Below are 26,909 nucleotides of genomic sequence, written 5' to 3'. Positions count from 1 at the left end.
CTCGAAGCTACCAGCATGAGTTTGACCAAACTGCGAGAGGCAGTGGAAGACAGGAGTGCCTGGCGTGCTCTGGTCCATGGGGTCACGAAGAGTCGGACACAACTAAACGACTAAACAATAACAATAACAAAGAGTTGGAAGGGACCATGAGGGTCGTCCAGTCCAGCCCCCTGCAATGCAGAAATCTTTTGCCCAACCTGGGACTCAAACGCATGATGCTGAGATTGGCCAAATGAAGAAGAAGAAAGAAGCAGCCTGCATGTGGGGAGCCTTTTGTCCTCCAGATATTGTTGAACTACAACTCCCATCACCCCTGACCATTGGCTGCTCAGAGTGGCTGGGGCAACCCAGTCAGAAGGGCGGGATGTAAGTAATAAATTGTATTATTATTCTGATGAGAACTGTAGCAACATCAGGAGGGTCAGAAGTTTCCATCACCTGCCCTAAGGGCTGCCTTGAACCGGATCTGTAAAAGGAATGGATTTGCATTTTTCTGTTTGACTTGCGCTCTGGGATTTAGTAGGGTCAGAGCACTTGAAACCACAGGTCCTGGATGCTTTTCTCAGTTTCAGCAAAACATTCCGTTCCCTGGTCCCACCTCTCATTGCAAGAGAGAGCTATTTGTTTAGGTTCTGACAGAGCACACATACCTCACCCGGCAATTTCCCTGGAGGAATGTGCTGCCACACAAGGGCACACCGCTTTCTCCTTTTCCCAGGTAAGAACATCCTGAGGAGTAGCTGAGTGAAAAAAAAAGTAACAAAGGATCTGGTGGCCCCTGGAAGACTTAACACAAGGGTCAGCAACCTTTTTCAGCCGTGGGCCGGTCCACTGTCTCTCAGACTTTGTGGTGGGCTGGACTATATTTGGGGGGGGGGTGAACGAATTCCTATGCCCCACAAATAACCCAGAGATGCATTTTAAATAAAAGGACACATTCTATTCATGTAAAAACACAATGATTCCTGGTCTGTCCATGGGCCAGATTGAGAAGGCAATTGGGCCGCATCCGGCCCCCGGGCCTTAGGTTGCCTACCCCTCACTTAACAGATTAAAGTCCACTTCACCAGACGTATCTGACTTTAGTCCATAAAGACCATGTAACATAAATCTGCCGGCACATCTTATTCTTCTTCCCTGAGTCCTGATCAGTGTGCAAGCTAAATATCTACGATTCTGTCTGCCATCCTCTGCGTTAACCCTCTGAGTGATGGGTAGGGAGCCTGTGGCCCTCCGGATGTGGTTGGACTCCAAATCCCATCATCCCTCACCACAGGCCGGGCTGATGGGAGTTGGAGTCCAAACACACCTGGAAGGTCTATATACTTGCCCTGAGCAATAACCTCCTGTGCAAAGCAGGAGGTTATAACATAATATTTCTGAATTTTAACTTTCCTTCAAAATATATTTTTCAGGTATACTGTAATTGTTATTCAATGTTCATATATAAAACACTCAGGCTGCAGTCCTGTCTATCCATATTTACTTGAGTGAGCCCATGTGGGCAACCCCTGCCTTAGAGCCTCTGAAGGCTTTTGTTTCTCAGGGCATAGCAGGGTTTATAATAATTTCCTACTTCCTTTACTTCTTTAGGTAGAGAATGGCATTTATTGTGTGCTTATTATGTTTTACTGTCTTGTCTACATTCTTTACAAAGTTAAACTGAGTCTCGAGTTTTCTTCTGTTTTTTCCCTTTTAAATAATAAAGCAGTTCCTGCTGTTGCTTCTTTTTTAAAAAAAAACAACCATCAGTTTTTGTTTTTTTACAAATCCTACCCAACAAACCCTGTCTCATTCCACCCCAGTCCAATGCTTCCTGACACTCTGCCCCTCAGCAACTCCTCTTGCCATGTTAAAACCACAACATTTTAAAAAAAACCAATCAGATCTCTGTGGTCCAAATATCAAATGTACACTGTTTCCGTGGCTAAATGCGGGTGTCAGTTTCACCACAATTCTCTTATGTAAAATTCCCATCAATTACCATGCCAGCTTTTGAGTCTGAGTATGCCAAGGTATGTGAAGCATCCACATTCTGAATATTTCCTTTACAGCTGAGACCCAGCCTGGTTTATGAATGGCTGTCTCCATGCTCACCAGGGAGAAACGCGAATCATGTCCAAACTTGCTTTTACCTGGGCAATGAGGTGTTGCAGCAACAGGGTAGGAAAAGGTGGTGTGAGGTATCATTTCCACATGGCAAATCAAACTCTGCCTTGGGTTAAACCCTTGGGAAACCCAGCCAGATGGGCAGGGTATAAATAATAAATTCTTGTTGTTATTATTATTATAGTAGGAAAATTGAACCAAAAGGAGGCTTGGGAAACAAACTTGCTCTTTCCTCTTTCATACCTCTGCTCATTCCTTGTCATCAGAAGTAACCAGATAATTTTCTTCTCAGATGCAGTATGATCTTCTTATGGCTGGGAGTAACCAACATGGTGTGTTCCCGATTTTGTGGACAACTCCCATCATCCTCAACAATTGGCTATGCTGGATGGGGTCTGATGGAAGTTGTAGTCAGGGCCAGCCATTTCATTAAGCTGATTGAGGCAACTGCCTCACACAGCAAATACTCAGGGTGGCAGATACCCCTTGAGTCTCCTAAGGTAGTCTCCACCTCATAAGATAGCCTGATTCCTTTAGGCATTGTGGAGGATATTGTCCCCAAATCACTGTTGAAGTGAGGTCCCATCCACACCGTACATTTAAAGCACTTTACTTCCCCCCAAGAATCCAAGGAACTGCATTGGCTTAAGGGTGCCAGGAATTGTAGTTCTGTGAGGGGTAAACTACCATTGTCGGAATACTTTAGAAGAAGCCATGACTGTTAAAGTGATATAAATGTGTTTCAAATGTGTGGTGTGAATGAGACCTAAGATTCAGTTGCCAACCTAGTTGTCTTTGGCAGAATATTTGAGCTGCTTCTGTTGGATTATTTTAGACTGCAGTCTTATTCACTATTACCTGAGGGCGAGCCCCACTCTGAGTACAGTGGGATTTACTTCTAGTAAACATGCATAGAATTGGACAGGCTGTGATCAGCCCTTTGACCTGAGGTAGGATAGCCAGTTTAATGGAACAGAAGATGGAGTCTGGGTTTTGTTTCCCACTCCAGTGCATTTAGGTCCAATGCTCTTAGGTCTGCTACCTTGATGGTGCATCATGCTTTGATGTGCCTTAGCTGTTGGTATTTTTAAAAGTGAAAGCTAATAAATGGCATTTTGACTTCCTCCTCCAGCAGCTGACTCTTATAGATATGCAAAAGAACCAGCCTTGAGAGATTTAGGAATATAAAGGTTTTTTTGTTTGCCCTGTTCCTTATGTCACCGCTCAGTGATGCAAATGCCAGCCCCCATGGAAGGGCACAGAAGAAAAGCCTTTCACATCCCTGACTCGTTCCGGAATATTCTCTCTCCGATGTTCATGACTAGCAGCTCTTTGATCTACACGGACATGGCCTAGCTGCCAATGAACAAGAGGATTTCTACAGCATCGCGAAAGCAAAACAAAGCCCCAAAGAACACAAGGCTAATGTTTCATCCAGACAATATGTTCCGGCAACTGCCAAACTGTTATTCCGCTGGCAAGGACAGCTGTCCCGTTTCCCCGGAAATTTCACGTCAGAGTTCATGGGTTCATTCCAGAGCAGGAAATGATGTGGTTTATTTCATTCCTGGGGTCTACTGTGATGCAGGAGCTGCATGTCATGGCTGATGAGCTAAGTGGGGAAGAGGAAGGGCAAGTAAGCTTCCCCCTTGTATAGGATTGGACCTGAGTCACACAGCCACACCATGCTTTTGTTAAAGGTGCTGAGAGTTAGGAAACCCCTTACAGCGTTACAATTCCCCAGCACCCATAACAAACTAAAGTTCCCAGGATTCTTTGTGGGAAGTCATGGCTGTTATGGTGTAAGAGTGCTTTAAATGTATAGTGTGGATGTGGCTTCAGAAGAACAAAACATATGAAGAAGACCTCTCATAAAAATGTGTTGCTTATCATAAAAACCTCTTACCACCATGGTAAACATTGTACCAGTTGAAGTATCCGATTGGCATTAGAAACAGCAGGTCTTTCTCCTGAGACCCTGTTCTAAACAGAAGATGCAGACCCTGTTGTAATACGAAAATGATGAGAGGTGGGTTTGTTACGTTGAACTTTATTTGAATCAAGGACATTGCCAGCACTTTTCTTAGGAGTGGGTTGACTCCCTGTGGGTTGAATTATTCGTTAATACCAGACCTTTCAGGAGAGGAAGGCCTTTAGGTGATCACAGGGACAGTGAGTTTTTATATCCAAGAAAAGACCTTTAAAGATTTCTAGAATCTTTCCTTGCTGACACTGAAAGCTGAAAAGGTGCCCTGATGATATGACTTTTAGAAGAAGCTATAGGCTGTGTACACACTGTACATTTAAATCATATTTAAATAACAGCCCCCTACCCAAGAATCCTGGGAATTGGTAATTTGTTAAGTGCCCTGGGATTTGTTACTCTGAGAGTTAAACTACATTTCCCAGGATTCTTTGAGGGGGGGAATATAATTTAAATGCATAGTGCATAATATGCAGCCAGTATTGTAAGACTAATGGAGAGCTGTGGGGTAGATATACCTCATAATTAAGGACACCTTTTATCAAATAAATCCCAAATAAATACATGACATGAGTAATGAATAGCTGTGGGCCTCATTCACATTTCTTCCCCACTTTATCATTTGGAACCATTTCAAATGTAATTGCCATGTGGCATAAGGCTTTCATTGACTCTGAACTTTATCTCAGATGGAGAGGAATGAGGATGTGATTGTCCTGTTGCTGTGCAATTTAGGCTGACTGCAAAAAGGAAGCTGGACATGTCCAGGCTTGCTTTATTCAGCCCTGTCCTGATTTGTTTGGAGAGGAATCTGTCACTGATAGGCCCCCCTCCCCACCAAGACCCAACAATGACAGGAATTTTTAGTGGGATAGGGGATCCTATGTCAGTAATGACTGCTTGAAACCATTCCCTGTCACAGAGACAATTTGTTCCTTTCTTTATAATCCTGAGAGAGTGGATGGCCCCCAGAACAAGATGACCTACTTTGCTACCCTGTGGAAACCAAAAGAGCCACAAAATTAGTGCTGGTTTGCTCTAGGATGCCTCCAGAATGTCACTGTTTTGCACACAGGGTTCAGGAATGTACCAGAAATTTACGTTTGCCCAAATAAAGTGCATCTAAGTTCTCTATAGCCCTGGAGCAACAAATTCATTACATTAAACAAACAAACAATCAAACCAGACTTTTTGCTATTAGGAAAGTGACAGGGGGAATGTGCTGAAAAGCATGGGGTGAGTGAATGATTAATGGGAAGACATCTGAATCATGATGCGGGGTCGATCGTATAACTTTCCCACTAATAAATCAGATTGAATGCTCAGTAAAGACCAGATGTAGTCTAACCTCTAAGCTTTGTGTGAGTGGTTCAGGATAAATGCTCAATAAAAAAGGTCATCTGGATGATACCTAACTTGGGCTGTGTTCACGCTCCCATTTATTGTGCACTCTCTGCATTTCCACTGCTGGGTTTTTAATCCGTGTTCAAACTATGTTATTCAAAACAGTTTGAATGTGGCCTAACAGTGCAATTCTAACCTTGTGATTAAGTCCTGTTGAATTCAGTGGTGCTTATTCCCATGTAAGTGTGGTGAGGATTGCAGCTTAAATTGCCTGTATCATCCTGCCAATGGTGAGGAGAATTTTCCCACTAGATTTACCACTCTTTGTGCCCATCCAGCTAGCACAGACAGCCTTTAAAGCATAGCCGTCAACTTTCAGATTTGAAAATAAGGGATCAGCAGCCTCGAAAATAAGGGATCAGCAGCCTCACCTGTCCCGGGGACAGTCTACGGGATAGCAGCGGGAAGCGCAGGAAACGGCGCTGGAATAAGGGAATTTCCCACAAAAAAAGGGAAGGTTGACAGCTATGCTTTAAAGCAATGACCACTCCCTTCGGCAATCCTACATATTGAGTTGAGCTTCTCACCCTTTTTCTGCCTGATAACTGGGCAAGCCTCCTTGGACGCAGTCTGTAAGCCATATAAAACTAGGAAAATTGTAAACCTCCTGATGTTTGAGGCTTCAACTCCCATCAGCCCCATCCAATATGGCCAATGGCCAGAGGTGATGGATATTGTGGTCCAGAAACATTTGGGAGGCCAGAGGTTGTAACACGATAACTGCACACAAGTTTTGTATTGCTTTGATTTCCTTGACATAAGGCAATTGTAGTATGTGCAGCATCAGAGAAAGCAACTAATTGGAGGTGTTGTAAAAATAGTAACAGAAGATTCCTCCTAATGACTATAACAAAAGGGCCTGTCCATTCAGGCAGACCTTACAAGCCTTAATTAAGGGCTTCAGCTTCTGCCCAGTTTAAATGATGTGATTCATACTGCTAGCTTCAAGAACTACTGTTTCAGGAAATATATCTGCTTAACAGATAATATCACTTCTTTGGATGAAGGTATATCAAGGGACCATACAAGAAGTACAAGCAAGGACTTGATTAGTCTTAGCTGACTACAACTGTCTCCATTGAAAAGTGTTGCATTTGTGTTCACATCAGATAATGTGAAGGTTCTGCATGCTGTGGTTGGTTTCTGACTGCTTTTTCACAACACCAAGTATACAAATGACTAAGGTGCCTGTGAACTGACATCCTGAATCTCAAGTTCCCTTTCTTCTGATGGAGTCACTCACTCACTCAGGGGGTTCTGGATCTACAATGTTGAGCATTCTAGATCAAAGTGGTCCATGTGGCTGATAGGTTCTAGCACAGAACCAGCTCAAGCTGTTTAGTACATATAGCTGGCTTCCCACATGCACTTTGGGGATAGCCTTTTCAGAAAACACACCAACCTTTTCACAGGGTATTTCTCATACTTCCCACATCCCTGATTATGCTTCATTTGTAGAAACTGCCGTGTGGAATGTCCTGTTTGTAGGCTTCGCCTCTAAGGCATCAGTTTGGCCACTGTGGGAGACAGGAGAGAGGCCTTCAATCTGATCCAGCGGGATTATTTGTATGTTATCTCCCCCGGCAGACGGTACACTTATTGTGAAGCTGATAACATCTGATTGCAAACAGAGTGGGGGAGTCATTTAGGTAGGTGTGATATATCTTTAGCTGCTATATTTCTATAGCATCTGTGGACTTCAGGGTATGTTACAAACATCAATAAATACAGTCATACCTTGGGTTACAGCCACTTCAGGTTGCGTTTTTTCGGGTTATGGACTGCCGAAACCTAGAAGTACTGGAACGGGTTACTTCCAGGTTTTGGCGGTTGCACATGCGCAGAAGCACTAAGCATGCTTTGCGCATGCACAGAAGCGCCGAATTGCAACCCGCACATGTGCAGACATGCCGCAGTGGGTTGTGAACGCTGCGGGTTGCGAACGTGCCTCCTGCACGGATCACGTTTGCAACCCGAGCATCCACTGTATAATACTATGGCTATGAGGCATTAGAGCCAAGGAACCACATTATCTAGATCAATGTAATGCTGACCTTTAAAGCCCTAAATGCCCTCAGCCCAGTATACCTGAAGGAGTGTCTCCACCCGCATTATTCAACCCAGACACTGAGGTCTAGTGCCGAAGGCCTTCTGGCGGCTCCCTCACTGCGAGAAGCGAAGTTACAAGGAACCAGGCAGAGGGCCTTCTCGGTAGTGGCACTCACCCTATGGAACACCCTCCCATCAGATGTCAAAGAAATAAACAACTATCTGACATTTAGAAGACATCTGAAGGCAGCCCTATTTAGGGAAGTTTTTAATGACTGATGTTTTAATGTATTTTTAATATTTTGTTTGAAGCTGCCCAGAGTGGCTGGGGAAACCCAGCCAGATGTGCAGGGTATAGATAATAAATTATTATTATTATTAAAATTGAAATGACTCCTCCAGAAAAAGTCTGTTGTGTTTTGCCAACTCAAAATTTCCCAAGAATGAATTTTTACTACTGTACTGAGTAGTGAAGGCATGGAATAAGGGTTCCCTTCTCTGCATTTTCGAGTGTTTTGAAGTCCACAACTAGACCAGGATTGCATAGGAGAATTGGTAATAGAGCTCATTTGAGGATGCACTTAACCTAAGTGGGCTGCAAAGAACTTCCTGAATCACCATCTTAAGACCGTGACACACTTGAAGCAAAGCCTGTTTGTCAGCCAGCTGGATGAAAAATCCATTAAATACTGCCAGCGTAAAATTGTGTTATTGCATTTTTAAAAAGAAGAGTCCCAAGGTCCACCTGCCAGAAGAAAGTAGGCAACCTGGTTTACATTAGCAAATATATTTTTGAACTCTGCATTTTTCCTGCTCAATGCATGTGAAAGTAATTGACACTCCAGATTTAATGATGCTGAGCTGTTATGGATGAAATGTGCAAATCCTCCCACATTGTGGTCAAGCGTAACTGATCTGCTTCTCTTCCTGTAATTAAACCAGAGTTTTTAGAAAATTGCTGCTCTCAGTTCCCGCAGTGAAATTGGCTGGCAACGTCATGTTGCTCCCCATTGCCTTGGGAAATAGTTCTCCAAAGCATGCCAAAAATATTTCATTCATTTAATAGGGGATGTGTTATGCTTGGGCTGATTTTACTGAAGAGAGCATTTAGCTAGACAGCTTCCCATTGTCTTAGTTTCCTCTCTGGAAAAGGGCTCGCTACTTCATTGCTGGCTAAGTTTGACGTAGTCAGCCCTTCCTGAGTTCACGCAGGCTGTTTTTACTTATGTAATGTCCCAAAGCACATAAGCCTTGGCCTCTTAATTCATTAATATCTTGAAGCAGAACACCCCCCTAAGCAGGATTTCCTGCTGCAAGGTGTAGCAACGATAGAAAAATCTGGCTGTAGCTCAGGGTTGCGTTGATAGCATCATCACACCTATTTTGACAATTCCACCCAGGCTTGTGATTTGGCTCCCATGTGAATTTCTGGCAGACAGTGGAGGCATGGGAAGGGAAGCATTTTGTTGTATGTCAACTGGACAATATGACTGTTTCTTTAGGCTTTTGTATAGGGTGATGCTTGCTGAATGGGACTTCAACAACAGAAAATGTTGCTCAGTAGCAGGGCACTTGGTTTGCATGCAAAAGGTCAATCTTGTTCAATCTCAGGCATCTCCAAGCAAGGCTGGGAAAGGTCTCTGTCTGAAACCTTGAAGAGCTTCTTCCAGGCAGATAATATTGAGCCAGATAGGCCAGTGGCCATGGTATAGGACAGTTTCCTTGTACATGATGACCAATCTGGAATGTTGGCTATGCCTACCTGTACCTGTAGGGTGCTGAAGAATTTCTGCCTTTGCTGTGTTCTGCCCATGGTATATGACTGTGGTGTTTGAAACGTAGCCAGTGAAGGAGGAGATCTCCAGTCTGAGATTTGTAGCTGGCTGACAAAAGATGTCTTGTCACATCTTTGTGCTTGTGAAACATGCAACAATTCCTTGCTATGTTGTTCAGCAATCTATGTTTCTTTTGATTAGATGGAGCAACACTGAGCTTCGAGCCTCATGCACCTACAGCTCTCATGTAGTTAGACACATAGTCAAAAGCGGTACTTGAAAGTAGCTGAATTTGCCATGAATGAAGGCTTTATGTTGCTTAGTTTTGAAGTAGGCATGAATCATTGAAATTCAGTTTGTACGTTCTTAGATCTCAGCTGTGACCTTATTGAAGGGGGAAATGGAAATAAGCAAAGAATGATTCAGATTTGTTAAAGGGAGAAATACGTCCTGTTTCACGAATATGAATAGGACCAACAGGAACTGTCCAACAATGAATTTTTTTTGGGTGGCATTCAACTAAGTTTGACTCAGAGTAGAACCAGTGAAATTAATGAATGTAACCAATTTAGGTCCATTAATTTCAACAGGTCACTCTGAATAATATTCAGTTCAATACCAACATTTTGCACCAGGTGAAGCTTCTGAATTAACTTCAAGTGGAGTCCTCCATAGAGTGGACCATGTTGCAGTATGTGGAATGTGGAATACTCATTCCACAAAGTTACAAGATGAGGGTTGCAAGATCCCTCTCATCTAAGAATTGGTGCAGCCTTCATCATGGGCACATTCACCACATGTGTAGACTCTTACTGTCATCATATTTCTATAGGAAAATAGTAATCCCATCAAACACAAACGGGGAACCCAACACTAAAAGTACATTGAGAAGTGTGACATCAGTATGCATACTGCTCAGTGCAGTATGTTTCCAAATACCAGGTGCTGGGAATCACTGGTGGAGAGAGTAATGTTGCACTCAGGGCTTCCCATAGGCATCTGGCTGGCCCCTATGAGAACAGGATGCTGGACTAGATTGGTCCCATTTTGCCTGATGCAGTGATGGATGCATGAGAAAGAGGCAGGAAAAAATAATGATGACTTGGGGAGCTGATTGGAAGAAAGTGAGTTGGAAGGTCCAGAAAGACAGCAAGGGGAAAAAACTTCCATGGACATATGGGAAGTACCGTATTCAATTTGATTTGCATTGAGAATAGGAAGCAGGAATAAGCAGCTAACCTCATCTAATAGTTTTTCAAATTTTATTTTATTTATTCACGTTCTGAACCACCTTTCATCATTTGTGATCTGAGGATGGCTTGCCACACAGTCACCAAAACACTGAAAACACAAACATTCAATCCAACAGTTTAATGTCAGCTTAAAACAATATGAGCTGGACACGTATCCATTTCCTGTGCACCTTTGTCAAATCAAATATATGGATCTTCAACTGGTGTCTAAACCCTAAAACGATGGTGCTGGTCATGCTTCAATGACGCCATTGCTGTCCAGTCTGCAATTCCTAGAAAACTCAGTTTTCTATTTTAAGATGTACTGTTTAAGATCCATAAACATTTGAGAATGTTTGTAGATGTGGCTTTGATATTGCCTGGAAAATAAGCACACTCCATCCAGCAACAGTTTTCATTTTATCTCTTTACAGTGATTAATATACAAATGCAGCTACCATTTCTGTGTTTGGGTTGGTTTCACCAAGGAAACATTAAATAGTGTTGTCCCTGACAGGTGATAAACCATGAATAGCTGCAGAGTGCAAAACCAATTCTGCAGTATAAATGTTTATGGCAGACTGTTGAATTGTACGTGCCTCCTTCAAGGTACTTCCATTCCAGTCAACCCTTTCCTTGGTTGAAGCCTTTACACACCATGTCCAGTTTTACGTATAAACGCTTGTGACTCAGACAACACAGTTTATCCTTGGAGAGGGCTTCAAAGACGTCCGTCTGTATTGTGAGGCAGGATTTCACCCAAGGGATACATAAACAGGAAGATATTTAGCCATAAGCAGACAGTGCCCCTAAACACACAACATTCCAGCAGATTAACAGGCCATTGGGGAGGCAGGCTGCAGATCTAGACTCAAGTGGGTTGAGGCCTGTTGCTAGAGACAGAAACGGAGTGACTCCTCCTGCAGTTTTGGAATTTTGACAAGCTTAAGCAGCAGTCCTACTCCAGATGTTTTGAACTGCAGCTCCCACCATCCCTGCCTATTGACAAGTGGCTGGAGTTTATGGGAGGTGTAGCCCACAACATCTCACTACCAAGGCTATACACAATTACGTGGGAGGAAACCCCCTTGAACTCTGTAGGGCTTACATCTGAGGAGACATGCATGGCCCTTAAAGCCATCCCTCATTTAGTTAACATATATTTCTGGGGCCTGTATATCCCAACAGAAACACTGCCCCATGTTGTCCCTGGGATCTCAAGGTCCCTGTTTATTAGGGTGGTGGTCCCCTGGTTGATCTCCACACCCTGATACCTTCTTCCACCTTTGCATAGAAAATGCCAGCAGGAACTAAGGAACTCTGGAACTTGTAGTTTTTGAGAGAACTATGGCATAGAGAGACAGGCATCGCTGTCTCTCAAGCTGCAAATCCTCTTGCCTAGAGTAAACCACCAGAATCAAAACATTTAATCTCTCTCAGACATCCAGAGGGGCTATAGCGCATCAGAAGTACGACAAAAAAAGGCACAAACCCAGGACATTTGTGGTATAAAAAGTTACAGGATTTCAACAGGAAGGTACAATATATGCAGAGATTGGAAATGAAGCAGTGTGACTGCCCAAGTACTTTTGCAGGAACCAACACCATTGAAAGCAGAATAGCGTGTGACTGTCCCGATACCACCATGAATAGACCACTCTCTGTGTGCCATGCACACACATATGGGAAGAGGACCATGAGGCTGTGTGGCGTGCCAAGTTTTCAGAAATAAGGCGAGTCCCTGGTATGTCTCTAAGCAGTTCTGTTGCACTTAAAGCTTTTCTATCTTTACCTACATAATCCCTAGAAAAATCATCACAAGACTGCAAACACTGTAATCTGTTATCATGGTTGGTTTCCCTGCACAGCTGACAGAGAATGGAATCTGCCAGTGGTATGAAAGCTGGTCCAGGTAACTTGGGAAGCTCTGAAAAGCTGTCAATATTAACTTTCCCTGAATATACACAATAAAATATGTGTCAACATGAGACCATTTTGTCTTTGTTATCAAGTGGATGGAATGTTAGAAGCTTCAGTGCAGACAGGAACTAGCCAGCCAACTCCTACTAAACACCCAAAAGAAATTCAGAAAAAGGGAATAACCCAATAAAGTAATTTGGCTGGTTTTTTGTTTTTGTTTTGCTGTTCCATAGGGAATTTTAGTCAGTCCTAGGCCACATTCACACCACATATTGAAAGCACCATGAAACCATGTTAAACAGTCATGGCTTCCCTCCCAAAGAATTCTAGAAGCTGGGTGTTTTGTGAAGAGGGATTGATTTCTGACTCAACCAGGAACCAGCCACCCCAGGGTTATCTGGTTCCAGTGTCATGTAGTTCCCCTTGCTCCATCTGCTTGTGCTTGATAAGGAATGAAGAATGGCCCTCATGCAGACCTGGGTTAGCCTAGAAGACCTTTTCAGCATTGCAGCCTATGTGTGATCCTTCAGAGGAAAGCTGGCCCAGTCCAGCCATTAGGCAGGGGGAGGCAGCTGCCTCAGGCAGCATGCCTTTGGGTGCCCTGCTTGCTTCACCACCAATATTGGGCAAGACCGTGCCTCACACCAAATCAGCAGCATCTTGCTCGGAATAGGCACCGATGGTGATGCTGGTTCTCCACCATTGGCAGTTGCAGCAAGGAGTGCAGTGGCAGCTGAGCAGGCAGCAGCAGGAGTAAGTATGTGGTGGTGGGAGAGCGGCAGCAAGGCAAGGTGGCACTTCCTGGTTAGCTTGAAGCGGCGAAATGGGTCTCATTATCCCTGCTTGAGAGTTTGGTAGTTTAAAGCCTTTCAGTGCCTTTCAGTGATGCGGGTGGTTGTGCTCACCCTTATAATTTCAGATTGCCAGCTCTAAGAAATCCCAGGGGGAAAATCCGCAATATATATATAAACAGTATATATGAAAATGAAAAGCTTGAATTGTGGTTGACTCCCCCACCCACGCAATTTGGGATCCTACAAGCAGAAGCAGCTACTGAAGCTGATAAAAATCTGTTCAGGTCTTAAACTGTTGTGACTGAGTAAATGGATTAATTTTGTGGTTTAAGATAACAATTGCTTTGGCTGACGCCACCCAAGAAGATTGCAATTTGTTGAAATGTCTCTGTTTGCTTGAGGTGGTTTTCAGGAGGCTGATCTTATTCTCAAATAATCAGAAATTTGCTGTGGACTGTTCAAATCCTCATCTCCAGCAGTGCTTATGTATGTTTGCCCTTTGAAGTTCTTCAGTTGCACATACTGAGAAACTCTTGCTTTTGAGTTTTGGCGATAAATGGCACCATGATGCACCTTCCTGCTATTCAACAGCTCCTCCATCTGTTCTGAGAAAGCACCTGAGTCTCCTAAAAATCTCCTAAAGGATATGGTGAACTGTGATGCAAATACATGTGAATAACGTGCCGCACTTTGCCTCTCACTTCCAAGGCAAATTCCCTTGCAGCTGGGGTGGGAACCAGCCCTCCGCCCAATTTCATGTGGATGGCAAGGAGAGGAGAAATTGAGAGGAAACTGGGTGGCCGATGGAGAAAAGGGTGGTAACAGAATGAGAGAGAGAGTGCCTTGCCCACCATGGACTCTGCCTCCCTGCCAGCATGTGACCCTCAAGAGATTACCCCACGCACCAGGGACCACGTCCCACTACTGAAAAAAAGGTTCCCTAACTTGCCATGCACAGTTACACTAACAGAAACATTGCCCGTAAGACGTGGGCAATCATTGTGCCCACAGCCTTACTCAGCCCTTTGTGTTTTATACAGCTTTAATCTGCATTTGAAGGAGAATGGTAATAAACCTCAGTGAATACGGAAGAGAAAACAATTATCTTTCAATGGAGAGAAGATGATTTGGTATACATGACATGAGGCCACCACAAAGGAGACCACGGTTTCCCATGGCCTCTTGTTTAAGTTTCGGCAGCAGGGCCTCTTTCGAGCCCTGTAGACTCCACTCCCTTCCTCCTCTTTATCATTCTTGTTTGCCATTTCATAGTTTGCTTTGTGCTGACTGGGATAACATAAAATGAAAAATGTGTTTGCTTCCTTCCTGAAGTTTTCATCGGTAACGCCACTGTCCGTTATGAGGAAGTCAGGTGCATGTTTGCTACAAGTATTGGTCGCCTACAGAGAAACCCTGTACATATCCGCTCGGAAGTATGTCCCATAGAGTTCAATGGGAGTTTTGCCAGATAAACAGGTGAAGAGCTGTAGCCTGAGGGAGCAACCCTAACTCACCATTCCTGCCCCACAGCCTGATGGGGCTCTGCGGTATAGCAGGGCCAGGGCTGCATCTGTAGCCCTGCTGCACGCAGCAGCCAGGGTGCAAGAGGCAGGAACAGGCAGATTGCTTGCCAGTGGACATCATCACATGATGCCAGTGGGGCTGGATGAGGCTCCAATGAATCCCAGGCTAGCTCAACCCCACTCGCTGCATGCCCCTAGAAAACCCCACTTTGCTGCCTTCCGGAAGTGGCTGCAGGTTGCAAGAGGGAGCTCCACACCAGTGGAGAGAAAGTAGCAGCTGCAGGCAGGTTGGCACAGGCCAGCAGGGCTGGCTGGAAGCACACCTTTGCCCACTCCAACCTCCCACCCCCAGGTGGGGTGCAGGGAGAATTCAGACTGCTTTGTGAATCATGTAAAATACATGGGGATGATGAGATAATCCCAAAGTGCCCTTCATCTTGGAAGGCAGGGCTTGGAAGACTGGGGGGATCTATATTTGAATGCCTATATATGCTTCTGAATTAAGAGGATATTATGTAAAATTTAAATAATGGAATGTTATACATACAAGATTCTGAGGCAATGAATGGCTTCCCCATAGGTTGGCATTCCCCATATTATCCCCATAGCTTGGCATTCATAATAGCTACTTTTACCATTTTTGTTTGTTTGTTTTCCATTGACAGCGTCTACTTTCCTTGCTACGTTGCACTAACAGGATGCCTCGTATGTGCTTTGACAGTCCTCGTTTTTTTCCCTGCGCAGACAAAGCCGCAGTTGAAAGGAGATGCTGCACGCCAGAGTGAGTGCTTACCATTTCTGACCTTTTGGGACAACCGATTACGCTTTAAAGACTAAGCTAAAAAGGATTTAGGTTTGTAAGCCAAACATGAGCAACTTTTCCATCTCCCATTATCCCTGGCCATTGGCTGTACCAGCTGGGGCTAATGGGACCCATAGTCCAACAACATTTGGAGGGTCACAGATTGGTCACCCTACCTGCTGTAATATTATTATTATTATTATTATTATTATTATTATTATTATTATTATTATTACCTGTCCTTTACCATAAGATTCCAGGGCAGGTTATAGCAATTTAAAAATACAATATTGAAATCAGTGTAAAGCAAATGCAATCAAAAGAACAGGGTGGGTCCTAAATATATATCATCTCTATATGTATAGTCAAAGGGCAGAGTAAAGAGGTGTGTCTTTGGCGTGCGATGGAAACTCCATAACAAAGGTACCAGGCACACCTCTGTGGGGAAGGAATTCCACAACTTAGGGGCTGCCATAGAAGTGAGGTTAATCAATATCAGGCCTCTGTGTTGGTCCATTATAATAAGAACCAGGGGTTCCATCAAATGAAACATTTATTAATACTAACCAGCATTCTCAGCAGTGAATACAAGATTTCACAGTACATGTATTCTTTAGGTTAACATAAGGTTAACTGTTTTTTAGAGATGAATTAGATCTCTTCTTTATCATGTTATAGATGGGCTTTAACATTTTAATTTTATTCTGGTTTTTATATTTGGCCTGAATGTATGTTTCCCTTTGTAAAAAGCAAATAATAAACACAAATAATAATAATCAGCGATAACAGCTATTTAAGAAATTAAGCCCTTGTCTGCAGCTTGCTTCAGCTTTAAGAAAGTAATGGATAGAAGTTCTTATAGAATCTAGGCACATAACTACTATACTTTACACTGGAATTTCTTGGAATTAGCACCAGTGAATTTAATGGGACTTACTTTTGAAAAGTTGTGCATAGGATGATACTACTGTCAAAGATAAAATCCAGTCATGTTCCATAGGAAGGGCACCTATGTGTAGAAAGTGTTCCTAAAGAAAGAAACCACTGTGCTCAGATATCATCATATGACTTCCTTGCTTTCTGGTGCCCACCTGGTTTCCCAGACTTTAACCTACTCTTTTAATTTTCCTAGGTGTGTCCCAGTCCACTAGTGTATTTAGTCTCAAAGAAACTGTTCGCCTAATGAAACTTCCAGGAGTAATGGATGTTTTTTTAATCAAGGTACTTTCCGGATTTCCTTCAGGTGAGTGCTGTGAGATTTTTTTTAAAAAAAAAATAAGATCTCCAGTCAGATATGATTGTTGCTCAGGGATTATTGGCATCTTTTGTGTTTCTGTCTCAGCAGAAAAATGTATTCCTTTAGTTGCAAATCATATAATGCTTAGTGTTGCATACTCCAGTATAACTCATGAGCTAGGTCGGTTAACATCTGGTGGCAGCCAGCATGTGGTCAGTCTAAGAGTGTATCAGAATCACTGCTGCAGAAATTATTTGGGGGGGTTTGGTTTTTTTAGCCTCCACCTGTAACAGATGGAGTGGTGGGGCAGAGATAAGGGTGATGTGGTGCAAACACACTGCCAGGAGCACTGGATTGACTCTGCTGGTACGCTTACACCACACTGACCTAGCCACCCTCTTGATCTTCCCACTCCACTTAAACAGCAGTGACTCACCTGCTTGCAGGTCAGGTAAGTGCCTCTGGCCTACCACGCCATGTCCTGCTGGCCTTCAGCACCTGAGGCCATTAGCAAGTGGCCAAATTAAAATGAGGCCAGGGCTCTTACGGCTTCAATACTTGTGCAGAAGAGGGAATTTCAACAGGTGTAGCTTTTTGTGTAAAAAGGGACCTGGGGAATCCTTAGCACAGGAGTTAAACACACCATCAACATAATGTCCAGTTTGTGTCTATATTTAAAACTCATTATTGTAACTTCTATACAATTACACAAGCATACCCTTATACTATTAGAGATGCTGCATACCACTTCAGTAGTGACTTGCTCAGTGGGGTGGACCTAAATTAGTAGCCTTTTGCTGCTTAGTAGGAGGGGTGAGGTCAGGGCTGCTTGGGTTGGCTCTGCCAGTGCTCACACGTAACCCCTGCCTCACTGTGTTAGTGACACCCCTCACAGCAAACTATTCCTGAAGCTTCTCCCCACTAGGCAAGCAGTTTTTGTACCACTTACATATACTTCAATATCTTAAACTCAATATCTCTGTGCTTTATATACCATTGCGTCACTTCTTAAAGAAAGGAGAAATTCTCAGAATTCAATACAATACAAAACACCCTTTAAATTGCAGGTATAGCATAGAATGTTTTTCTTACAATATTCAATAAGTGGGCTCCTATTCCCCCCCCCCAAGATACTCTGCCATTGTTTGAAGAGATTACATTTGAAAGACTGAACGAAAAAGAATTGGGGTTTGTAAACTACATGTGGGCAAATTTTCTGGCTCCAGCTGTTATCTCAGTACTGTATCTTCCCTTTTCAATCTGATCCTGTGCACATTAAATTGAATGGGTTCTTTTGTCCCCATATAATGCGTCAATCTTGCCATTAACATGGGTTCCCAGATTTTATCAATCCATTCATTTAGAGTTGGCATAACCTGTAATCTCCATTTACTTGCGTATAGTATTTTTGCTGCTGTCAACACCTACGAAACAAGGTCTTGTGTGTTCTTTTTTCATCAAGCCATCTATATAATTGAATAAGAAGAAGGAGGCAGGGTCTAATCCTATCTCACATCCCACAATTTTTACAATTAAACTGTGTGAGCACCACCACTGCTTTTTTTTAAGCTTCACTCCTCTGCAGTCCTTAATCTCCACTGAACTTGGTGGGACTTTCTTCTGAATAAAGATGCACAGGGTTGGGCTGCCCAGTGCTCTGATGCTTTTTCTGAGCCTGTCTCTGCGGCTGCTGATCCAACCTGCTGAGACCCTGAGAAGGGCTGAGATTACATCTTAAGGAGATTTGGCTGTTATCCACTTATTCATACCTCAATGCTGGAGGGATAACCTTCTGATAAATGTTCTCATTTATTTTCATCTCGTTGCTCCAACCATATAATTATTTTTAGTAATGTACACATATGTAGAGCCCAAATTATAGTGTTGCCTGTATTTATATTATAAGCAAAGCTGTGATGTACACAGGTTAGTGCTGTGCTGACAATTCCACAGGTGTCCATCTGCCCTGTTCTCCGTCAATTAGAGAAAAGAAAAGAAATTGCATTTGAAAAATAGCAAAGCGGAGTGAAAAATTCAGTAATCTTCCCAAGGGGTTTGTCACACTTGCTTTACTTCTGAGGTGACTGATGAGTATTTGGAGATATCTTGTCTTTCATCCTACACATCACCTCACTAGTGGGCTGCACTCTGCAGCCTTTCTGGCTTCCTCTGCTTCAATTAAAGGCCAGGGTAAGATAGCACCTTCCTGTGGGGTTTTTCACAGCAGGAATTGCAGCCAGGGAGGCTACAGATTGCTGTGGAAATGCTTACTGAAAAGAAGAACACACACCCTTGGCCACCATTTAACGATGAGACGAGCTCAAAATCCCACACCCACCAAAGTTGTAAAGAAATCTTAACATTCCCTGAGAGCTAATGCAGAGAAATGGAAGCCTCTTTTTCAAAGCAAGAACACTTTTGAGAAACTGACAAAGCACTAACACAGTCCACTTAATTATGGTATTATCCAAACAAACTGACTTTGGAAAGCATGCCTCTGCTGAACAATACATTGCCGTGCACACTTTCCTGACAGTAAGCCCCATTGGACACAGCAAGACTTACTTTAAAACGCTTGTGGATTGGCTACCCTGCACATGCGATGTAGATCATCTGTGCTAGACTTATCCATGATCTAGTGTTCACTGCTTAACTCCATAGGTTAGCTGTCCAAGAACATAAATTGATACTTATTTTTCTACAAGTGAGAGGTATATGTTTTAGTGCAGATAAGCATTTACTTACTGACTGCATGTATATATATATGCACATCTATCTACCTATCTATCCTCTATCTATCATCTATTTATCTATCTATCTATCATCTATCTATCTATCTATCTATCTATCTATCTATCTATCATCTATCATCTATCATCTATCATCTATCATCTATCATCTATCATCTATATCTATCTATCATCTATCTATCTATCTATCATCTATCTATCTATCTATCTATCAATCATCTATCTATCTCCATCTATCTATCTATCATCTATCTATCTATCTATCTATCTATCTATCTATCTATCTATCTATCATCTATCTATCTATCTATCTATCTATCTATCATCTATCTATCTATCTAACTATCATCTATCTAATCTATCTATATCCTGCCTTTCGGGCAAGGAGCTCACGGTAGCACACATAGTTCTCTGTCCTCCATTTTGTTCTTGCAACAACCCTGTTGCTGTGCTAAGGAAGTGTGTCACAAGGTCACACAAGTGAAACTTGTGACTGTGTGGGGATTTGAAACCTGGGCCTTCCCAGTCCTTTCCCAACACCCCAACCACTACACTGTGCTTCAGACGTCTTTGGGTGAAAGAGAGCAAGAAAAAGTATGTGGCATTGCAATTTTAGACATGCCAAATGATTGAGTTTTAAAAGATACCGCATTTAAGGGGGAAGAGTATAGCTCAGTGGCAATAAAGCAAATAGTAGCAGCCTGTGTGGCAAAAATGAAGCACCAATGTTCTCCTGGCTTCTACACATGGTGCATTGCTGGTGTTTACTGCAGGAGGAGGGCTGAGGCCTGGGGAGCTCGAGGGTTGTGCAGGAGCCTAAGGGCGAGAGCCTCAGATTGGCTCAGCCACACTGCAACGCCCCAAGCCCTCTGCACCTACCTCACCACTCCCCTCTCCCACAGGTAGGCACCAGCAACATGCTGCGTTTGAGACCCAGGAGAACAGCAACACTGCACCTTTGCAGGCCACTACAGATACATAGTTTACACGGCTTCTGCCCCATGCTCAGTTCTTGATATCTCTAGTTAACAGCGCTGAGCACTGCCACCTGCCTTCTAAAAAGAGGTTGTCTTTTCCTTAACCTTAGGTGTGTTCCTGATCATGTTTTCTATCATATCCATTGATTTCTTTGGTCTGGAAGCAGCGGCGTCTGGGTACGTGATGGCATATTGTGGAATCCTTCAAATGGTAAGGAGGTTGGCACTGAGAGCTGCTGTGTCTCCCAAAGTCTTTTATCAGAAACTTTTTGAGAAGGTCCAGCCAGGGGTTTGGGTGCCTCTAACCTGAAGATACACTATGTTTCAATAACGATGGCTCAATGAGTCAGGGGGAGGACTTTCACTGTGGTGAGGACTGACTGGGTCTGGCCCACCCATTAGGCAGGGTGAAGCCACCACCTCAGGCAGGGTCTCTGTGGGTGCCCTGCCCACCACTGGTGCCACTTCTCCAGTGGAGGTGGTGGGGTGGCTGGTGGTGAAATGGGATGCGCCACTGTTGGACTGGGACATTTTTGAGGAAGCAAAAATGAATATGTTATTGCGGCTAAGAAAAACAGAGTATATGGGGAATGACCAGGACCAGATTGAACAGAGAATTTCTAGGTGCTGTGGGAAAACTGCAGCAGCGCAGGCCATCTCTCCTAGGCCACCTCACCTGTATATCAGCCTTTGGGGTTCTGCTACACACATGGAGCAGGCTCCCCATTTCAAATCTTCTCCCTCATGGTGGGGAGAGGGGCTGGAAGGAAAACAGTGGTGAGAGTAGGGGCAGCAAGTGTGACACCACCCTTCCTCTTGTGCAATTGTTGTCCCCTGAGGGGAGAATGCCTGAAAAGGGCTTGTTAGGCCTATTGGTCACCTCTCTGTTTCCCCCCAAAGGATTTTGTTCTCCAATACAATCCTCTCTGTGTACTCTCTTTGCAATATGTTGGTGGGGGATGTTGATGGTAGTTGTGCGTTCCAAATATTTATGGCACATTTCTAACATAAAAGGTTTGTTAGAATAAATCCCAAGAGGCAGTTGCCCAAATATGCTTTGGACTTGTGTTTCTCCAACGGCAGCCTCCCATACCACACGGCAAAGCAAGGGGGCTTTCAAATACTTTTGTGATATTTGAAGGTTTGTGATATTTCATGGGTGTTCGCTGTTCCCAGAAAAAGGTCAAATATCCTCCTGTAATACATGCAAATCCTCAGGCCTGACTAAAGTATCGCTCTCTGGGACGCAGCCCATGAGTGCTAGAAAGTTTTCTTCTTTTTAGGCTGAGTTATAATATTTTTATTGTGTGCCTTTTATTATTGTTGTTGTTGTTGTTGAATTTGCCACCCTATACCTGGAGGTCTCAGGGCAGTTCACAGAATAAAATTGAAATATAAAACCACAAACTACATAATAAAAATAAAAACAACAACCCAATAACACCCCTCCAAAAAAACCCCACATATTAAAAGGGCATAAGACACATGGCTTATAAAAAGAGTAATGAGGTTTATCAGATCAGCCTTCAAGCCAGGTCTGTATGTAAAACTGTCTAAAGGTATCTGATGCAGACGCTGTGATAATTGTCATTTCTGCTGAATTCATTTACAGGAAGCAGCTCTTTTTGGCTTTGGATTATATAGCTCCATTTTCTTCTCCATTGTGTTGAGGGTTATGGAAGTTAACAAGTCGGTGAATTTCATCTGACTATAATTGGATGGTTGCTGTTTAGCAGATTTTATAGACAGCTAATTAAAATAATAGAGTGCTAATTAGTAGACTTTAAGACATTCTCCATCATATAAATTATGAACATAAGCACAAGGTAATTTTCATTTCAATGGAAAGAAGAAAAAGAAATAAAAGAGCAAAGGTTAATCTTGGGGGTGGGGGGACCACTTCTATCTAGTCAACAGGATCAGTAAGTGCCCCACCCCTCTATGAGCCACTTTTTCATAGAATCATGGAGTTGTAGTTTTGGAAGGTGCCCCGAGGGTCATCTAGGCCAACCCCCTGCGATTTTGACAGGTGGGTGGGTTCACCTTCCTGTGGTCACCTGTCATTATATGACATCAGGTGGATCCAAACCCTCCTAGCAGTTCTCAACCTGTGGGTCCCCAGATGTTGTTGGACTACAACTCCCATCATCCCTGAGCTCTGGCCAGGTTGAGAAAGGCTGCCAGACAAAAACAGGCCTTGCTTGGAGCACTGTTGCAAATGATCACTCTGAAGCTGTGCACTCCTGGTTGTGCCTGTGCAGTGTGGCTTGCACTTGGTGCTTTTTAAATTCTGTGCCAAATGCAAATCCAGTGAAATTGGTTGCACATGGAAACTCCCAACGGAGAGCTGCATAGCAGAGCAGATTTATTCCAAAATAGCAGGACTTGTATTTGGCACTAAATTTAAACAGCACCAGATGTCACTCCCAATGCAGAGCAACCATCAGGAGGGCACTTTAAGGCTCTGAATTGTTCCTTTGCAACATTCACTTTACTTGCCCCACATCTGATGTTGAGTGGCAGGTCAGCTTGGCTGGGGCCAAATGGCCTTGCAAGCCAAATTACGAGCTCTGCCAGGAGTCATTTGGGTTGTGTGCTGAAGGTTCTCCATGCCTGACCTATCCTAGATCAGTATTCTGTTCACACAGTGGCCGACTGGATGCATGTGGGGATGCCCGTAAACATGTACAGCTCTGATTGTTTATGGACTATATAGCAATACATGTGATTTTGGAAGGAATTAAACATCATGCTCCTCTGCTCATTCCATCAGTGGAAAAAATTTCCCCACCCCTCTCTCCTTTCCCCATGCAGCGCTTCTGGGGTTCTCCTGACCCCCGCCCTGAAGCCAATTTCAGGGGTACAGGGAGGATATGGGGGAGAGAAAGGAGAGAACCTCATTGCTCAAGCAGACATCTTTGCACAGGGCTTCTGCTGACAGGATTCATTCATTAAATCCCATTGTCTATGCCTTTTATTTTGTTGTCCAGCAAATGTCAGTCCCACAGTTTTGCTTAAATTGAAAGATAGCAGGCCTCACAGGAGAAACCTCTTTGAAATACACAAATGTGTGAAATACTTTCTTTTTAAGCTTCGGGATGGAAAAGTGGCTGATCTTATCACTGAAAGGAAGGAGGCAATTCTATCAGTATCCTGTTTGTTTTAAATCTCCCTGTGTGTTTGTGTGTACATTCAGAAAAGAATGGCTTGGTTATATGAAAACTCAAACAGACACACACCCATTGTGTTTCAGAAACAGTGAGGCATCTGCTGTAGTGGGAAGAGAAGACCATTTGTTTATGTGTACTCATAGCACACATTCCACATTAAGAACAAGATGGGGAGGGGTACAGATCGGGCGGGTGGGGGGAACGGGTTATGCTGCTGCAGAAGAAAATTCCCTAATCCAGAGCCAGTGCCTCTTCAATGCATCAAAGGTTTGTTTTTTGTTTTTTGTTTTTGATGCTGTTCATAAAATAAGTGATCTTCTAAGGCAGGGATGGCTGATCTGCAGATCATTTCTTCTCTGTTCATCTTCCTTCCCACCTAAGAACATTGCCCCTTCACTCTACTGCCATTCTGATTTTATGGTCATGAGAAGCTTGTTTGTTTTAAGCATGTGTTTTAATGTGTTTGCCAGCGTTTAGTTTTTATGAGCAGCCCCTTCGGACTTGAAAGAGGTTTGCCATTTCCTAAAGGAAGGAACTGTGGGCAAATTATGTCGATCAAGATCTAGCACTGCCACACTTATTATGTACACATGCTGAGGAAACAACTTGGCTTCAGTGGTGGGTGATTTGTTCATGACTAGGAACCACATCAGAAATACAAACTGGAGAGCTGCCAGTTACTTCCATACATGGTTACATGCAATTATAACATAATTTTCATATCATTTCCCCAGCCCTGGCGAATGCCAAAGGAGAGGTGGCAAACACTTTATTCTACTGTTTCTTTTTTTATGATGAAGCCAATATTTGGGGGAAGCATTATTTGGTGGTTTAACTCCTGTTTTGAAGGCCGAAGGGCCTAAGTTCAATGTCTGGCACCTCCTGTCTAAAATTCCAGAAAGCTACTGCCAGGCAGCGTAGACTATGCTGGGCTAGATGAACCAATGGTCTGACTCAATACAAGGCAGCTTCCTATGTTCTGTGCTCCTGTTGGACACAAATGAGGTGAGGCAGCAGGAACTCGAGACAACCACTGAAATCTCTTCATATATACAGTATGTGTGCAGGGGCACCATCTCTAGGGGCCCCTGGGGGCCTGAGCACCCACAATTTCTTTGTTGTGGGTGCTCAGCACCCTCACCACAGGGCACCTGACACAACTTCTGGTACCTCGCGAAGCACCGGAAGTCACACCCGAGACCTTGTGAGACCTCAGAGATGCTGTCCGAGGCCTTGCAAGACCTCAGAACCTGACTTGTGGTGCCACTGGAAGTCAGGTTCTGAGGCCGTGGGGCACGTGACATCATGATGTCATGTTGCAACGTGATGTCATGATGTTATGTCACATATGCTGGGCACCCATAACCTGGGGCCCAAGTCAGAGTGTGTGTATGTGACATGGCATTACATCTTCCAGAAATAGTTCTGCAACTATAAGGGCTGGAAACTTAGAATAAAAAAATAGATGCTGAGATTCTTTGTGTCAGAGAATTGCACAAACTTCACATGTGTGGGGAGAAGTCTGTGCTGCCTGTGCATAATGCCTGTAGCAGCCAGTGGGGCTGCACTGTTCTGAGTTTCCAATGCCCTATGTCGCCTGTTACTGATATGGTGAGGGGGAGGGCGGTGGGGAGCTCAGCATGGCGTAGGCACAGCAGCAGAGCCAATGCAACCCTTCTGACATGGCATCCATAAAGTGCCCAACTCCCTGCTGCTCCCTCTTGGCATCTTTCAGTGTGGGGCAGGCAGAAAAGCAATGCAACCCTATCCGCACAGCCCTGCCAGTCTCTACTGCTTAGTGTGGGAAACTCTTCTGCATCCATGTACATTCTTAAGTGTGTAACTCATCTACATTCATGTACATAAGAATATCCAGCAAAAGTACAGCCGCCTTTCTCCCTGGACTAGCTTGCAACACAAGAGTTAATCATATGTCAGTCACTTTCCTGGACTCCTCCCAGTTCTAATTAAATGACAGTAAATGCAAAATCTAGTCCATAGGCCAGGGTGTCAGCCAGCATTTGGATAATAAATGTACAACACCCCAACCAGGAGGAGGCTAAGGTTTCTATTATTTCTCTCTCTCGGTTCATGAGAACATAAGAGCCTGCTGGATCAGGACAAAGGAGACCTAGTCCAGCATCGTGTTCTCAAAGTGGCTTGACAGATGCTCTGGGAAAGCTCACAAGAAGAACCTGAACACAACAGCACTCTCCCCACCTGCAGTTCCCAGTGATGGGTGTTCAGCACTGCACTGTCTCAAAGTGTAGATGTAGAACATAGTCATCATAGCTAGTAGCCCCTGCTAGCCTTATCCTCCATGAAGGATTCATACAGCAGCACAATCTTAGGGAAATAGGAAGATCCCTTATCCCATGTCAGACTGTGGATCCATCTAGTTTGGTGTTTTTGTCACTGGGTGTCAAACAAGAAGCTGTAGCTGGAAGTTTGTTGTTGTTGTTGTTTAATCGTTTAGTCGTGTCCGACTCTTCGTGACCCCATGGACCAGAGCACGCCAGGCACTTCTGTCTTCCACTGCCTCCCACAGTTTGGTCAAACTCATGCTGGTAGCTTCGAGAACACTATCCAACCATCTCGTCCTCTGTCGTCCCCTTCTCCTTGTGCCCTCCATCTTTCCCAGCATCAGGGTCTTTTCCAGGAAGTCTTCTCTTCTCATGAGGTGGCCTAGGTATTGGAGCCTCAGCTTCAGGATCTGTCCTTCCATTGAGCACTCAGGGCTGATTTCCTTAATAATGGAGAGGTTTGATCTTTTTGCAGTCCATGGGACTCTCAAGAGTCTCCTCCAGCACCATAATTCAAAAGCATCAATTCTTCAGCGATCAGCCTTCTTTATGGTCCAGCTTTCACTTCCATACATCACTACTGGGAAAACCATAGCTTTTACTATACAGACCTTTGCTGGCAAGGTGATGTCTCTACTTTTTAAGATGCTGTCTAGGTTTGTCATTGCGTAGCTGGAAGTACCAGGGATTAAACCTGTCACCTCCTGTATGCAAAGAGCATGCTCAACACCTGAGCTCAATGGATTCTTTTTTCTTTTTTTTTAAACTTTATTCTTATGGATGTACTTAAACAATCGCCATATAACACCCCCCAAAATAAATTCCATGCATATACAATGTAAATGATTAAGTCAAACATTAAGCAGGTTTGTACAATAGG

At 43.7% G+C, this 26,909-nt stretch overlaps 1 protein-coding gene across 2 annotated transcripts in view; it reads left to right on the top strand.

Moving 5' to 3' along the window:
* Positions 1-26,909, top strand: part of SLC22A18 (solute carrier family 22 member 18) — a 96,606-nt gene that overhangs the window by 43,676 nt on the left and 26,021 nt on the right. For both annotated transcript variants that reach the window (XM_053393689.1, XM_053393680.1), the window contains exons 6-8: positions 15,456-15,571; positions 16,725-16,835; positions 20,667-20,767. In XM_053393689.1, the coding sequence (XP_053249664.1) occupies positions 15,456-15,571; positions 16,725-16,835; positions 20,667-20,767 (328 nt within the window). The remainder of the gene's footprint in view (positions 1-15,455; positions 15,572-16,724; positions 16,836-20,666; positions 20,768-26,909) is intronic.

Source organism: Podarcis raffonei, chromosome 1, assembly GCF_027172205.1.
Source record: "Podarcis raffonei isolate rPodRaf1 chromosome 1, rPodRaf1.pri, whole genome shotgun sequence".
In the NCBI taxonomy this organism is placed as follows: domain Eukaryota; kingdom Metazoa; phylum Chordata; class Lepidosauria; order Squamata; family Lacertidae; genus Podarcis; species Podarcis raffonei.
This window is presented reverse-complemented; position numbering and strand designations above follow the sequence as displayed.